Here is a 17,034-nt window from a genome sequence, read left to right on the forward strand (position 1 = left end):
ATGAAATGGCTCTCTAGTGAAGCTACTTCCAATGCATTACGTTTTTTCAATCTCTGGTTTTAGGTACCACAAACACAGTCATTAATTACTGATTTCTGCTAACTACTGTGTTATTCACAGACAAGAAACATCTTTTTTTTTTCCAGCTACATATGTCACTGGCTAAACTGATGAAGAAATATAATGTTCAATTAGAGATTTAAGCATAAAATACCTTTTTCAAAGTGTGCATTTTTGAAATATAAAATATTTACTTTGAAATGAAAAAATGTGTCAAGTATGCCAAAAAAATGCATTGCTATCTTCAAATTGCATTTTTTAAATTAAAATTTAATGTTTAGCACCATGAGCAACAGATTCTTCTCAAACTGATAGAAGTTCAAGATACACTTGTTTTTTTCTGGTTTACATTGAAAATAAACATTTGATTGCTTGCCTTTTTAAAGGATTGATGGGAAATTTTTTTTCTGATTTTTAAGAAGTATTCACCTACAGACTTTGATTTTATAAGTAGGTTATAAGCAAAATATTTTATCATTTGTTTTTCTGAAGAATAACAATTTTTACTTTACCGAATTCCTCAAAAAATATATAAAAATATGTACATATGGTTATTGTTTGTTTCTTAAATCATAATAACATTTAAATTAAACAACATCAGTGAAACCAGACAAAAAATCCAGATATGAAACTCTGGAATATTCTCAAATGAAGAATTCTAAAACACAGGGCCAGAAAAGACTTTAAGAGGTCATCTGCTCTATTACCGTTAAGCCAGAGTTTTCACAACTCTTTAAGTGTTTGAAGCCAAACAGTGAGTGATAAAGAATATAAAAAGATCTCTTGTTTCTTTATCAGTTGGAAACAGAAACTCAAGAGATTGCATGCTGTTATCCAGAGTTAATTTCTTAGAGTACATGGTTTAGAAAAAAGACATAGTTGCTGAATTTTGTTATTAACAATGCCGTCTTCTAAACTGGACCAGGAAAAACTAGAGTCCTGTTTTTATCTGAAGGTTATAGGATTTAATGTATTAGTATTATATGTAACTGCTTAAAAGATATACTTGCCAATTCAAAAAGCAGATTTGTATTGTTTTGAGCAATGATAAATGGTTATAAAATAGCAAATCAGAGTGGACTAAATAAATCTAAAACCAACAGGGGACAAAAGCAAAGTGTTGTCATGAATAATGACACCAGAAGCCAAGCTCACAGACAACTTTTATCTCCCCATTATCCAATAAATGCCATAGTACAAGGTAATGGAAGAACCAGTGATGTCCCCTGGGTTTAGAACCAGCACAGTGCCTAGTGGTCCTGACCGTAGCCTCCATGGTGTAGGGCCTTGCTGGCCTCCTAGCATTGTAGTTTCAGGCACCAGCTATGCATGATAATGATGCTACCCTGCCTCAGAGGGGAGAAGGAAAAACAGATCCTATGTTATAAGAGCATGAACCAGTGGAAGTGTAAGGAAACTGACACAGCATCTAGAGAGTATTTACTTTTATATACCTTCTTTTTTTTTATATACCTTCTTTCTGAAGCATATTTATGTAAGGTTCTGCCACTGCAATCTCATTTAAAAAGAACTTTTCTAATTTCAAATGTGTGCTATTTAGATTATCAATAGACTATCTGCAGAAAATATTCACTAAAGCATATGCTCTGCAAAGATGAGTATCATGGATGCCTCATAAAACTAACTGTTGCTAGTGATGTTCATAAGGCAGTTAAAAAGTTTGCCTCTTTGTGTTCTTTTCTCTTTCTCTCCCCTATTTCCTTTGAGACTCCTCTATTCTTGAATGACCCCATTTCTTCTGCTTCCTTTAGCAAGTTAAAGATGCATGGTAATGAAAAAAAATCCAAAATCAGATGAAAAAGTCTAATTTGCTTTCTCCTTAGGTTTCCTGGATAATTTCATCAGGTGTTTCCTTTCTTAATGACTCAGCGGGTCTGGCCAAAAGTTACCACTGTTTGAAAGGTGTTTCTTCAAAACTTTACATGTACTGAAAGTAAATTTTTCAAGATAGTTTCCAACTTAGCTTAAAATTTCAATGCTGGTTAAAGTTTAATACATGTTTCGGTTAGGTATTCATCTGGAAGCATGTATACAAATTTTCTAGATTCTGCTTTCAATGCATTCGTGTTGAAGAGGGAGCACTGCCAGCAGTCAATGAACACTAATTCATTCAGCTGTTTGGGGAATATAGTGGGTGTACTTCTTTGGATTAGTTCCTAAGGTTTTAAATTTATCTTCAGTGAATAGGCTCATCTGAACACATTTGAATAAGCCAGTGACTCCATGTGCCTGTGAACAAACTGCTCTGGGAGACATAAAATTGCTACTCCAATTTCTGTTCCATTCTCACCAGGCAAGTGTGGTGGGTGGGCACATGTGAACCCTGTGTCCGGCAGATGCTCATTCAGAAAAACATTGTGTCCCTCCTCCTCCCTCTTCTCCACCTCCCCCACCACCACCTCCCCACCACATGCACATTACAGCATGTGTGTGCTGTGTGGCCTAATTACACAATAGGGCATATGTTGCGCCAAGAAATGTATCGCTAGCTTTCTGAACTTTACTACCTACACTCCGAAACTGGAACCGGACTCTGTTCCTTGAAAGAATTGAGCACTACCTTTGAGGATCAAATTTTCCTCACTCATATATTTCTGGGAATTGCACTGATGTTTGGCATTTATTAGTAACATTCAGGGTCTTTGAGTATTTTTCTGTCCCATGTTCTAAGGAATTCATGAGAAATGCTTACACGGGTGCCATTCTGTGCACCTTATTATGTTTTAACGACATTTCTTTATTGCCCAGAAACTTACTATAATCATTTCCTTTTTCCCTTTTTCAGGTTTGAACAGGCTTTTATTACCAGTTTGATCAGTAGTGTGGTAAAAACGAAGGACACTTATTTTTGGATAGCTCTTCAAGATCAAAATGATACAGGAGAATACACTTGGAAGACGGCAGGGCAGAAGTCAGAGCCGGTGAAGTACACACACTGGAATGCACGTCAGCCCCGTGAGTAGAGGGCACTGTCACACCACTTCTCCCTCCTGTTTTCTTTGCCCCCAAATTCTATCAACCTCATGGTCCACCTCCTCTGATTCTTCCTTAGTGTTTTCTTAATGCATAAATCAACTAAAACAATTACCACCGGTTCTCAGGGGTGATATATGCCTGGCCATTTTTTAAAGTATAATTCATATGAGTCATTTGACGAGTTCAAGGTATAAATTCATTGCTCAAGACCACACATGCCTTTGTTAGCAGAAGTCCAGTTTCTCCCTCCTAAAGTCTTTTCCTCATCCGCCCTCATTGTCCAAGAATCTCAGGGGCTTACTCAGTCCAGAATACTCTGTCATACTTCAAAGCAGAGTGAATGGGCACATTTGAGCATATCTAATCAGTTCACAGTCACTGCCACTTGACTTTGCTGTGGAATGTTACTTAGGTAACATTCTTGCTAGTCCATCTCCTCCATGGACTTCTGTGGTACCTTAGCCAGAATTTCAGAGTTACAGGTCTATTAATTCACCATCCTGTGCTCAGCTCTGGATCCCAAAGCATGAAACTGTGCCAGAGAAGCTAATGGTTTCAGCCATAATCTACACTAAAACCAGGCCCTGTGGACCAAGCTTTAGGCCCTTGTGTTAATCTTAGGTCACCAACCTAGATCCAACGTACCTTTACCTCAGTGTGAAACGTTTTTGGATGCCTTGATCCCTTTCTTTTTTTAAAAAAATAAATTTATTTATTTATTTTTGGCTGCATTGGGTATTTGCTGCTATGCACGGGCATTTTCTACTTGCAGCAAGTGGGGGCTACTCTTCATTGTGGCTTGTGGGCTCTAGAGCACAGGTTCAGTAGTTGTGGTTCACAGGCTTAGTTGCTCTGTGGCATGTGGGATCTTCCCGGACCAGGGCTCGAACCCATGTCCCCTGCATTGGCAGGCAGATTCTTAACCACTGCACTGCCAGGGAAGCCCTTGGTCCCTTTCTTGCCTGGGGATCTCAATCAGGGCTACCCCAATAGACAATAGGCAATAGGTTATCTTTACATTTGTATCTAGAGGAAATGGGTTAGAGGCCTCAAGCTCCTCCCTGAGGAAAGATAACTATTATTATAATATTATAATAATTGTTATCATATATCACATATATAACAATAATTAGAGAACTAAACACCAATTAAAAGATATTTTTAGAGTGGTTCAAAAAATAAGACCCAAGTATATGTTGTCTAAAAGAACCCCACTTTAAATATAGACACCTATAGATTAAAAGTAAAGGGATAGAGAAAGATATCCATGTTAACATTAATCAAAAGAAAGCAGGAATAGCTATATTAATTTGACACAGAGCAGACTTCAGAACAAGAAAAATTTCCAGGGATAAAAATGGACATTACATAAAGATAAAAAAGTCAGCTCTAAAGAAGACATAACAATCCTTAATGTGCATGTACCTAACAACAGAGTATCAAAATATATGAGGGAAAAACTGATAGAACTCCAAGGAGAAATAGATGAATCTACTGTTATAGTTAGAGACTCTTAACACCCCTATGACAGAAATGGACAGATCCAGCAGACAGAAAATCAGTAAGGACAAAATTGAACTCAACAGCACTATCAATCAACTGGATATGGTTGACATCTGTAGACTACTTCATCCAACAACAGCAACAGCAGATTACACATTCTTCTCAAGCTTATGTGGAACATTCACTGAGATAGACTACATTCTAGGCCGTAAAACACACTTAACAAATTTAAAACAAGTCATACAATGTCTGCTCTCAGATCACATGAAACTAAATAGAAATAAAGAACAGAAAGATAGCTGAGAAAATTCCAAAACACTTGGAGATTAAGCAGTACACTTCTAAATAACACATCGGTCAAAGAAGAAATCTCAAGAGAAAATTTTTTAATATTTTAAATTAAATGAAAATGAAAATACATTTATGAGATGAAGAGAAAGCAGGGCTTAGAGGGAAATTTATAGCACTGAATGTACATAATAGAAAAGAAGAAATATTTAAAATCAGTAATCTAAGCTTCCACCTTAGGAAACTAGAAAAAGAAGAGCATATTAAATCCAATGTAAGTAGAAGAAAAGAAACAATAAGAATTAGAGCAGAAATCAATGAAATTGAAGACAGGAAATCAATAAAGAAAATCAATGAAACTAAAAGCTGGTTCTTTGAAAATATCAATGAAATTGATAAGCCTCTAGCCAGGCTCACTAAGAAAAAAGAGAGGAGACACAAGTCACTAATATCATAAATGAAAAAAAGGGACATCACTACAGATCCCATGGTCATTAAAAGGATAAAAAAGGAATATTATGAGCAACTCTATATCCATAAATTTGACAACCTAGGTGAAATTGACCAATTCTTTGAAAGACACAATCTACCAAAACTCACACAAGAAGAAATAGACCCTCTGAATAAGCCTACATCTATTAAGAAATTGAATCAGTAATTAATAACTTTCCAAAACAGAAAGCAGCAGGCTCATATGGGTTCAACTAATGAATTCTACCAAACATTTAAGGAAGAAATTATACCAGCTTTCTACAACTTTTTCCAGAAGTTAGAAGCAGAGGGATACTTTGTAACTCGTTCTATGAGGGCAACATTACCCTAATACCAAAGTCAGACAAGGACATTACAAGAAAAGAAAACTACAGACCACTATCTCTCACGAACATAGGCACAAAAAATCTTTAACAAAATATTAACAAATTGAATCCAACAATGTATAAAGAGAGTTACACACCTCAGTCAAGTGGAATTTACCCCAAGTATGCAAGGCTGGTTCAACATTTGAAAACTTATTAATGTTATCCATGACATCAACAGGCTAAAAAAGCAAAATCACATGATCGTATCAATAGATACAGAAAAAAGCATCTGACAAAATTCAACACCCATTCATGTTAAAAACTGTTAGCAAACAAGGAATAGAGGGGAACGTCCTAAACTTCCAGAAAAACTAGAGGCTTCCCCACTAAGATCAGGAACAAGGCAAGGATGTTCCTTTTCAACACTCTTTTAAACATTGTACTAGAAGTCCTAGCTAATGCAATAAGACAAGAAAAGCAATTAAAAGGTACAGATTGGAAGAAAATAATAAAACTTTGTTCACAGATGACATGATTGTTTACGTAGAAAATTAGAAAGAATCAAAAACAATTCCTGGAACTAATAAGCAATTATAGCAAGATTGCAGGATACAAGATTAATGCTCAAAAGTCAATTGTTTTCTGTATACCAGCAATGAAAAGGGGAACTTTAAATTAAAAACATTACATTAACACCCCTCAAAATGAAATTTTTAGATATAAATCTAACAATATATATAAGATCTATAGAGGAAAACTATAACTTTTAATGGCAGAAATCAAGAAGAACTAAATAAAGAGAGAGAGATTCCATGTTCATAGGTAGACTCAGTATTGTCAAGATGTCACTTCTACACAAATTGACCTATAGACTCAATGCTATCCCAATCAAAACACCAGCAAATTATTTTGTGGATATTGACAAACTGGTTCTAAAGCTTATAATGAGAAGCAAAAGACCCAGGATAACCAACTCAGTACTGAAGGAGAAGAACAAAGTCAGAGGATTGATGCCACCTGACTTCAAGAGTTATTATAAATCTACAGCAATTAAGACAATATGGTTTTGGCAAGAAAAAAAAAAAAGACAAATAAATCAATAAAAAAGTATAAAGAGCCTAGAAATAGACTGACACAAAAATAGTCAGCTGATCACTGAAAAAGAAGCAAAAACAATACAATAGAAAAAACTTTTTGACAAATGGTGCATGGCCAATTGCACATCCACATGCCAAAAAAAAAAAAACTAGACACAGGGTTTACACCCTTAACAAAATTAACTCAAAATGGATCATAGCCCTAAATGTAAAACACAAAGCTTTGACATTCCCAGAAGAAAAGAGAATAGAAAACCTACATGACCTTGGGTATGGTGATGACTTTTTAGATACAACACCGAAAGCAAAATCCATGAAATAAATAATTGATGAGCTAGATTTCATTAAAACTAAAACTTCATTAAAACTTGTGCTCTGAGAAAGATAATGTCAAGAGAATGAGAAGACAAGCCACAGAATGGGAGAAAATATTTGTAAAATCATATCTGATAAAGAACTGTTATACAAAATATACAAGGAACTCTTAAAACTCAACAACAAGTAAGCAAAATACCCAATCTAAAAATGGACAAAAATCTTAAAGAAGATATATAGATGAAAAGTAAGCATATGAAAATATGTCAAACATCATATGTCATTAGGAAATTGCAAATTAAAACAACGAGATACTGCCACACACTTATTAGAATGACCAAAATCCAAAACACTGACAACACCAAATACTGGCAATGATTTGGAGCAACAGGAGCGCTCATACATTGCTGGCAGGAATGCAAAATGGTATAGCCACTTTCAATGACAAGTTGGCATTTGCTTACAGAAGTAAACATACTCTTACCATACAATCCAACACTTACACTCCTTGGTGTTTACCCAAATGAATTGAAAACATGTCCACACAAAGACATGCATACGGATTTTTTTATAGAAGCTTTATTCATACTTGCCAAAACTTACAAGCAATCAATATTTCCTTTAGTAGATGAGTGAATAAACTGTGTTACATGCAGACAATAGAATATTATTCAGCGCTAAAAAGAAATGAGCTATCAAGTCATGAAAAGACATGGAGGAAACTTAAATGTGTATTACTAAGTGAAAGAAGCCAATCTGAAAAGGCTGCATACTGTGTAATTCCAACCATATGACATTCTGGAAAAGGCAAAACTATGGAGACAGTAAAAAGATTAGTGGTTTCCAGGGGCTGGGGGAGGGAGGAGTTTATAGGCAGAGCACAGAGGATTTGGAGGGCGGTGAAACCATTCTGTATGATACCACAATGGTGGATATATGTCATTGTACATTTGTCCAAACCCGTAGAATGTACAACATCAAGAGCGGCCCCTAATGTAAACCATGGGCTTGGGGTGATAATGATGTGTCAATATAGGTTTTAACAAATGTACCATTCTTGTATGGGATGTCAGTAGTAAGGTACGTGGGGCACAGGGTATAAGGGAAGTCTGTACCTTCTGCTAAATTTTTCTGTGAACCTAAAATGCTCTAAAATATATTGTTTATTTATTTATTTTTTTAAAAATCTATACTTTTAAAGGATGCATGCAAGGTGAAGTAAGACAAATTAGATTCTTTGTGTATAACCATCGGTTTAGGAAATTTGTATATAAACCGGTGACTGCATAGCTCTAAACAAGAAACATCACAATTCACTCAATAAACAACCTTCTCATTCTACAAATTTATGAATGTTATTAAAATGCAGAGAATAGTAAAGTTCCATGTCACACTATTACTGGAAAAAAAACCCAGGTATCATTTCTAATATACTTTGTAATTTTGTTAGGAGTGTCTATACCTGTCAAAATAAATTAATATATTTTGAGTAGACAAAATTCTTAGTTTTTAATGTTATCTTCCTTGGGGCATATTTGAATGTCTAAAATTTGGAATTGAAGCAGAACTCCTTGTCATTCATAAGTTTCTGCTGTAATTTATTTGAGTGGCACTACTCTTTTTCTCTTTTCCCTGAAGCAAAAATAATACCGTGATGCTCAGTTTGGCTGCTCAGGCTGATTGACATTGAGTAAATTGTCTCTGAAAATGCAAAACTTTTTTTGAAGAAAATAGCAATATAAAAACCCCTGTGTTTCCTTTCTTCTTTTAAATTGCAGTTTGCAGAAACACCATCCTAAATGACATTTTTTTTTCCTGCCTGTCACAAAAGAATCCATTAGCTTGGTTCCCATGTCAGAACCTTAATCCAGCCCAGACTGACTACATAAATTGACCACTGAACAGGAAGCCCGCAGCTTTTTATAAACTCAGTGAAGACTCTGTCCTTATGTCATATCATCAAAATATTCAATCTGTGGTGGAATCATAGTCCTGCCATTTCTTCAACCTTATATTATGTTCACCAAATAGCATAATGAACCACCATATATACCCATCACCCAGTGTCATCAATAATCAACCCATGGTCAATCTTGTTTCGTCTATACTCCCAACAACTCCTCCCATTTCCCGTATTTTTTCACAGAAAATCCCAGATATCATATCATTTCATCCATAAATATTTCAGTATTATCTCTAAAAGATAAAGACTCCTTTTTAGAAACATGACTATAATACAGTTATCACAACTAAAAGTAATTAACTATAATTCCATAGCATCATAAATCTTCAGTTAAATGCTCAAATTTCTAAATGATTCATAACTATTATATAATGGATTTTAGAGTTCTTCATTTGAATCAAGATCAAGAAAAGGTGCATGCACTGTAATTGGTTGGTATATCTCCTAAAGTCTGTTTTAATCTGTGTTTTCCTCTTCCTTGCCCACTGTCATTTTTTTAAATTTTTATTTGTTGATGCAAATGTGTTTGTCCTGTAGAGCTTCCTTCAGTCTAGGTTTTATTATTTTTTTTTTTGCGGTACGCGGGCCTCTCACTGTTGTGGTCTCTCCCATTGCGGAGCACAGGCTCCGGACGCGCAGGCCCAGTGGCCATGGCTCACGGGCCCAGCCGCTCCGCAGCATGTGGGATCTTCACGGACCGAGGCACGAACCCGTGTCCCCTGCATCGGCAGGTGGACTCTCAACCACTGCGCCACCAGGGAAGCCCCTAGGTTTTTTTACTGTATCCCCACAACACATTAAAAATGTGTTACTCTTCTGGAAGAGGCCCGCCTGCTATTCTAGGAAGTAACAGTTCACTAAAGAGTATATACTGCTTGTTGAGCTGGAAGAATAACAATATACTACCTTTGGTATAAAAAGCAAACATTTGAGTATTCTTTGCGCTGAGTGTCACAGTGCTAATAAATGGAAGTCTTTAATATAAAAAGAAAGTTACTCTATTCTTTTTATTTTTCATAAAATTGACATTTTTAAAATGACATTTTTAAAAAGTTGGAATCAGAGGCCTGATCTAAATCAGACTCTTATTTTTTTGGAAAGGCCATTTCATAGATAGTTGTATGCTCTATATGGAGGCATATAATGTCCAGTTCTCTTACTATTTGCAATGTTAGAAGCCATCAATGATCGATGCCTAGATCCATGGATTCATTAGGGATTTCTTCATAGCTTCATAGCTGGGATATTTCTATAAAGAGATAATTTCCTGCTATCCTTACTAAAACAAAAACAAAGAGACTATGGTACTTGGTATTTAAGAGAAGTAACCATTCAGGTAAAACAGGAAAAACAGTTTTGATCCATACTAACTAGTGCCACTGATTAAAGGGAAAGATGGCAAATAGGGCCTTTCTCATTTAGGGAGAAGCTAATGCATTAGAAACCTAAATGTACTTTGTACTTAGATTAAGGATTCAATATAAATGGAGGCTGCTCTATGGAGAAAGAAAACAGGTTAGTCCATCCTTTAAGACATTCAAAAATACTTTTCCAGGTTATATTAGAGTTTCACAGTTATTTCACAGAGAAAATTTTGCATCCATCCATAACTCAGGCTCTGCAACAAAAGGTTTGTGTTTCTAGATCTAGATAGCACTGTGAAAAAGGTATGTTTCACTCATGGGATAACTCCAGAGTATTTACCCTAATTGTCCCAAGTCAGTGGAAATCTTCTCTCAGTGACAAGGAAAATGGGATTGCTTAGTCAGATCTGTTTTCTTCAAACTGCCCCTACACATGGAAAGGAGAACCCTATCTAGCCAGCAGATAGATAGTTATCCATTTTAGGTCGCATCAGAGCACTGAAATGAACCAACACATAAATGAGGACAAACAGCCTCATTTCTGAGCACCCTTTGGGTATTTCCCATATCTTTTTATAAATATATAGGTAACTGTCATACACACTAAAAATGTGGTAGTAGATCTTCAATGAAATGCTATGGTCTCACAAAGGAGAGAAGCATGACCAGGGGAAAGAGAGGGAGCTCCATAGAAATGGAGAAGCATAATTAGAGGGGAAGATTCAAGCATTCATTCAACAGCTATTTATTGAATGTCCACCTCCTCTGTACCTTGACATTGCCTCATGGTAGACTCATTTAAATATGGTTTCAAATTCCAGATCAAACCCTCAAGAACTACATGGCCCTAAGGAAAGTTACTACACCTCTGTGCCTTGGTTTTTCCATTAGTGAACTGTAGATGCTAATATCCACCTCAAAGAGGTTTTGAAGTTAAATAGGAAAAAGACCATATAAAATGCCTAACATGGTATCAGGCAGATAAGCAGAACTCCATGAAAGCTCACCTTCCCTGACCCAAAGCTTCACTTTTCTCCACGGAGAAGGAGAGGAGAGAGATGGAAGGTGGCTGGGGCAGAGGGCCTGAGATTAAGGATGTGAAAGTTGTTGCAGGGAAAGGGAAATGAGTAGACAGGCTCAAGTAAAATAATTGTCTAAAGGCCCAGTTATGATTCCCTCCTGCCCTGAGGCCACAAATAGATTTTGTTTGTTTTCAGGTATAGGGCCAGAGAAGTGAAAGATGGAGGCTTTCCCAGGTTGGTTCAATTTACTATAAGGCTAGATAGCTTTACCAAATTGAAGAGACTAGACTAGTGAATTGGAATTTCTTAATTAACTGAAAGTGTTCCCATTTGTGTTTGATGGAGAGGGTAAAGAGGCGGGGATAGAGGGAGGCTAAGGCAGGTGAGGAGAATCAGTTCAAATGTGAGATTCACCGCTAAGGGATAGGATGACAGTTGTTCTTTTCCAGTGGGAAATGAGTTAATCAAATTGGAGAACAATTTCTCTGGGAGAAGAAACACCTCTGCTCTCTTCCACACCCTACCCTTATTATTTGGCTATACAAGCATCCCCACAACATAAAATTATAAATTTGGTTTATATCTCCCTTAGCCCAGTCTCCCTTTATTATACCATTGTACTGCTTCTTTGAGGCTGAGACTCTAAAATTTAGGTCAAATGTTCCATTAAGTTAACCATTTTCGAATACCAATAACACTACTGCACTTTTTATCTTCAGAGCAGTTCACAAACATCTTCTTCACTAATGAAGATGAGTTGAATATCTAGTGTCTAAAACCAAAGCTATTTAATCATTGTCTGATGTGGGAAAGTAAGACAAAATGCAAGACCAACGAAAAAGTATATCGCATTTTAAATGTGCTGATTTGAGCTTTTTAAAAATTCTTTGAACATGCAGGCAGAACCTGTGCCACAAAATCCCAGCTTTTGTAATGAAAACAGTCAAAATAAGAATAGAAGCAACATCTTAGTGATGGTTTTAGCCCTTCATATCTTTCAGGGAGCTTTTTAATATATTATTTTATCAGATCTTCATGAAAATCCATAAGAAGAAAAGGAATTATTGCCCCTATGTTTTAGACGAGGCTTTTTGTGATTTATGAACCTTGAGCTTCAAGTTACTAAGTATTTGTGCTGGGACTAGAACCCCAGAGTTCAGACCCCAAGTCAAAGGCTGCTGGGAAGGAAGGATGGAAGAGTCGGGTGGGAGTGTGTGTTTTTTCCTGCTCTTTCAGCTAGAGCAATTCCATCCATATACATATTAAGTTTTCGGATTCCACATGGATTTCCACTGTTCAATTTCATTACACAGAGCAGGCAGCATCTCCTCTGTTGTTCATGACTCAGCTAGATTGTGAGCTGCTTTCCACAATTACACTCAGCAGGCCTGCAGTGCTCCATTCACAGCAGGGGCAGTGGCATGCTATACTCTCTCCCCTGCTTGGCCCCCCAGACTCCACCTTGAACACTAGCACTTCTGGCCAGTGGAGCCAACTGATGGCCTTTGTGTGGACCAACTCTCTCTGTTGACTTCCATTCCTTCTGCATGTCACACAATCGTGTTTTCTTGTTTACCACTGGTCATTTTCATCTCCGTGGGTCTCTTTGACCATCAGCGTGCACACACACATACGACTGTGAGCTTTCTGCAGGTGTCTAACACGGGGCGTGCAACCAGGGTTGTTGAAGACACAAACACTCGTGTTGTAGCTTCATTATTCTTTCTCCTTCACAAACTCTTTTCCATTCCTTCAGGAGGAATGTAAATCTTTGTACATCTTCCTCTGTCTTCTTCCTTCTCATTCCACTCCTCATTATCTCTCTCTTTAGTCTTTCTATCAGCATTAAACAACCAAAACATGGCTGGCAAGGATAATGTCAATTACCCTGTATCTACAGAAATTGAAGCCATTACTTCTGAAGGGAAATTAAGCAAGACAAATATCTAGTACCAAGTGACTACATTTTTTAAAGTGCCTTTAGGTCCAGAATCGTCACAAGTCTTTAGATGCTTCATCTATAATCACTTGCTTTTTTAAAAGCATCCCTTGAAAACTTTTCTCTCCTTTTCAAACTTCAGCTCAAATGTCATTTCCTGCAAATCCTTTATTGACATCCTGAGACTCCATCACTCCTTCTGAAGTCTCTGCACAGAAATTTTAACACACTGTTACCATAGCACTTAATCCATCATGTTTGCTGCCATTAATCGTTTATTTGTTTGTGTCTCACACTAAACTAAATGTTTTTTGTCCTTCTATCTCAAGCAGCTAGTAATATAAAGCCTAGCCTGGTACATAGATACAGATGCATAATTTTATGTTGTTGTTGTTGAATGTTGATTTAGTTAATTGAATGATTGCTCTGGATTGATGAAAAAAGAAGCTCATTTTTACTCCATTTTTATTGTATTTTTGGAATGGGATTGTTTTCTACTAGTCACTGAAATTTGAAGTGCATTTTTTAGCTGTCTTATGAGTTGTATACATTTGATGACAAACTTGAGAATCTTAACATAGAAATTGCTTCTATGGAAAAATATGTTTCATCTTCCAAAATGTTCAAACATATGCAAAAGAATAAAATGGAATTTGTCCGTAACTAAATGGTCTTTCCCTTTTCCCTGATGTCTGCCCCATCCCTGCCCCCAGAATTTCACCCCATTTAGAATATACCTCATTCTCTCCACTCTTCCATGGTGTACAGTTTGGTTTTCTGTTGTGTACCTTGCAGTCTGCTTTACTCCATCATTTATGTATTTTTTCCCTGTTGAATCTATTTCTCAGAGGATCAACACCATGCATTTTTCATTGTTAATTTTTCACAGTAGGGTTTCAAAGCACAGTGTACAGGGTAGGTATTCAATAAATGGTGAGTTAAATTTTCCTCTCCACAGTTAAAAACCTCAATAATTCAAAGTAGAGGGACGTCGGCATTTGATGAGATATGGGGGATATTTCAGTCCCAAGTTGGAACAGCACCTAATTTCCCATAATTTGCCATCTGAGCTCAAAATGCCCCAATTTTAGGCTTCATATTCTCTCTTCTCTCACTTTGCCATCTACTATTCTCTTCTCCAGAGATGAAGAGAAATGAGACGATCACGCCAATAAAACATCCTTTTTCATCTTTATTGTTCTTGTCTGGATGCTTCATTATGAGATGTCAATTATTCAACACTCTAATGAGCTGTCTTCCAAGCACAAAATGTTCTAGTCATCTGGTATTAAAGTGTTGTTTTCTGCTTTTAGGCTACAGTGGTGGCTGTGTTGTCATTCGAGGAAGGAGTCCCCCCGGTCGCTGGGAAGTGAAGGACTGTAGACACTTTAAGGCAATGTCCCTGTGCAAGCAACCAGTGGAAAATCAGGAGAAACCTGAGCAAGAAGAGAGATGGCCCTTTTCCTCCTGCTATTTCGATTGGGAGTCAGAGCCTGGCCTGGCCAGTTGCTTCAAGGTAATACGAAGGTTACATGGGCATTCTCAATGGGACCAACATTATTCATACAGATTTACAGAGAGATAGATATAGAGTGAGATATAGATAGAGATATATAGAAGTAGAGAGAGATACAGATATAGATATATACACATATGTGTGTGCGTGTTAGAAATGTCTTTTTGCAAATCATCTTTAGAGCCTAGATTTAAATCAGTATCTACAATCTTCTCAGAAATACGTTTTTGAAATATGATGTTTTTGTTTGGTTGTTTTGTCTTTGGTTCATTGTACAAATAGAGATTTCCAAAATCCTGGGAGAAAGTTCTTCTCCAGCACCTGGGCACATGAAGAGCAGAACGGAGACAGCCTCTACCTCTAGAAACATTGCAGTCTCATAGATGGCCTGAAACACCTGTAATACACTAAATTTAAATGTACACAGCTATAATCCTACATTAAATTCATGGAATAATAGGCCCAGAAGTGACCACACAGAGCAACAAGTTAAACCTTAGAAATGAGTAAACTGCGGCATGAAGTGAGATGAAGTGATTTGCCCAAGATCACAATTATTTATTGACAGAGTTGGAATAAACTGTGGTCTTGGGACTCCCAGTCCAGTGCTTTTCCTACTACACATCACCCTGATATGTCAACAAATATATGGTGTGTTTGATGGGCATAGCAGTAGGACTTATGAATTTAAAGTGATTCGAGAAAAGGTTCCCAGCGGAGGTGGGTTTTGACATATAATTTAAAAGATGGAAATGCTGTGCTGTGGTCCATGGGACCGGGAAGGTTATTCATCCTGGTCTCAGCAAATCAGAGCCTGGTGAAGCCTGGCCGCAGGGTGCCTGCCGGGCATTAGAGACTCAGCATGGTGTCAGGCAGTTAAAAAAGAGAAGGGTGCAGAGGCCAGAATCTGAAGCTCCAGGTCTTCAGTTCCTCACCCTTGACCTTAAATAAAGTCAAAAGTATGCCCACCATTTGACTGACTTCTTCCTGCTACTGTGAGGACAGCTGAGAAACAGGAAAGAATTTAGTCATAGCTAAGACCCAAAGACCCTAGAAATATACCCGCCCTAGGTCCCAGGTCTCATTTCTTATTTCTTTGCCTGGGTTAGCCAGATTCATTCAGCTATGGAATACTAGGTCTAATCCTAGCTCTGCTAGTTTGCGGCTGTGTGACCTGAAATTTGTAACCTCTCTTATCCTGACTGTCCTCATCTCTTGACAAACATTTTATTAAGGGACAAGCATATCCCAGTCACAGGAAATTTAGGAGGGGGGAAAAAAGAGTTCTCAAGGAGGAAAAGAGTCCTCATCTGTTAAACTGAGCCTATCATATCCTCTGCATGACTTTGTCATGAGAATCAAATGAGATAATGGTATTACAACAACTAGACACCCTTTAGTTCAATAAATGTTATTTCTCCCTACTCGGTCAAGCTTTTAAAGTAGAATAATGACAACAATTATATTATCGTCATCTTCTTGTCCAGAATTAAACAGCCTCACCTTATTCAACCTTTGTTTCCTTTTACTACACAGGTATTTCATAGTGAAAAAGTTCTGATGAAAAGAACATGGAGAGAAGCTGAAGAATTTTGTGAAGAATTTGGAGCTCATCTTGCAAGCTTTGCCCATATCGAGGAAGAGAATTTTGTGAATGAGCTTTTACATTCAAAATTTAATCGGTAAATACTTGTTAATTTTGAAAAATTTCAGTCGCATATTGTGTCTCCCAGTAATGGCTTCTTAGGCATGAGTATCCCAAATATCGGGGGTATTTGGGATATTCAAAATCTCAAGTATTTAAGTCTAAAACCAACTAAACACTAGTTGTGAAAGAAAAATACATACTTACAGTTTTATATTTATATCGCACCAACTACTCATTCCATAAAACAAAGAACAAAGTGACGATTGTTTTGATATTTGAAATCTTTTCTGTGTACCTCAAATCAGAATTTTAGAGCTTTTCTGCCAAGTTCAGAAATTATCTAGCCCAGTGGTTTTCAAAGTGCTGTCTGAGGGTCCGGAGGGTCCTGAGCCCCCAGAGCAAGAGAGGCCAAGTGGGCAGAGCTCCTGGTTCCTTGCTCACTGACTCAGCAGGTCCAGCCAACTCCACTTCTAGTTGTTCTGTATATAACAGGAGTCCATGTGAGATTTGGTTTGAAAAAAA

General features: G+C 37.1%; 1 protein-coding gene across 2 annotated transcripts in view; it reads left to right on the plus strand.

Annotated features, from left to right (window-relative positions):
• PLA2R1 (phospholipase A2 receptor 1) overlaps positions 1 to 17,034 on the plus strand; it is a 113,947-nt gene that overhangs the window by 53,988 nt on the left and 42,925 nt on the right. For both annotated transcript variants that reach the window (XM_024735920.1, XM_024735922.1), the window contains 3 exons: positions 2,867 to 3,036; positions 14,662 to 14,864; positions 16,401 to 16,546. In XM_024735920.1, the coding sequence (XP_024591688.1) occupies positions 2,867 to 3,036; positions 14,662 to 14,864; positions 16,401 to 16,546 (519 nt within the window). The remainder of the gene's footprint in view (positions 1 to 2,866; positions 3,037 to 14,661; positions 14,865 to 16,400; positions 16,547 to 17,034) is intronic.

Source organism: Neophocaena asiaeorientalis, unplaced genomic scaffold (assembly GCF_003031525.2).
Source record: "Neophocaena asiaeorientalis asiaeorientalis breed wild unplaced genomic scaffold, Neophocaena_asiaeorientalis_V1.1 scaffold72, whole genome shotgun sequence".
Classification (NCBI taxonomy): Eukaryota; Metazoa; Chordata; class Mammalia; order Artiodactyla; family Phocoenidae; genus Neophocaena; species Neophocaena asiaeorientalis.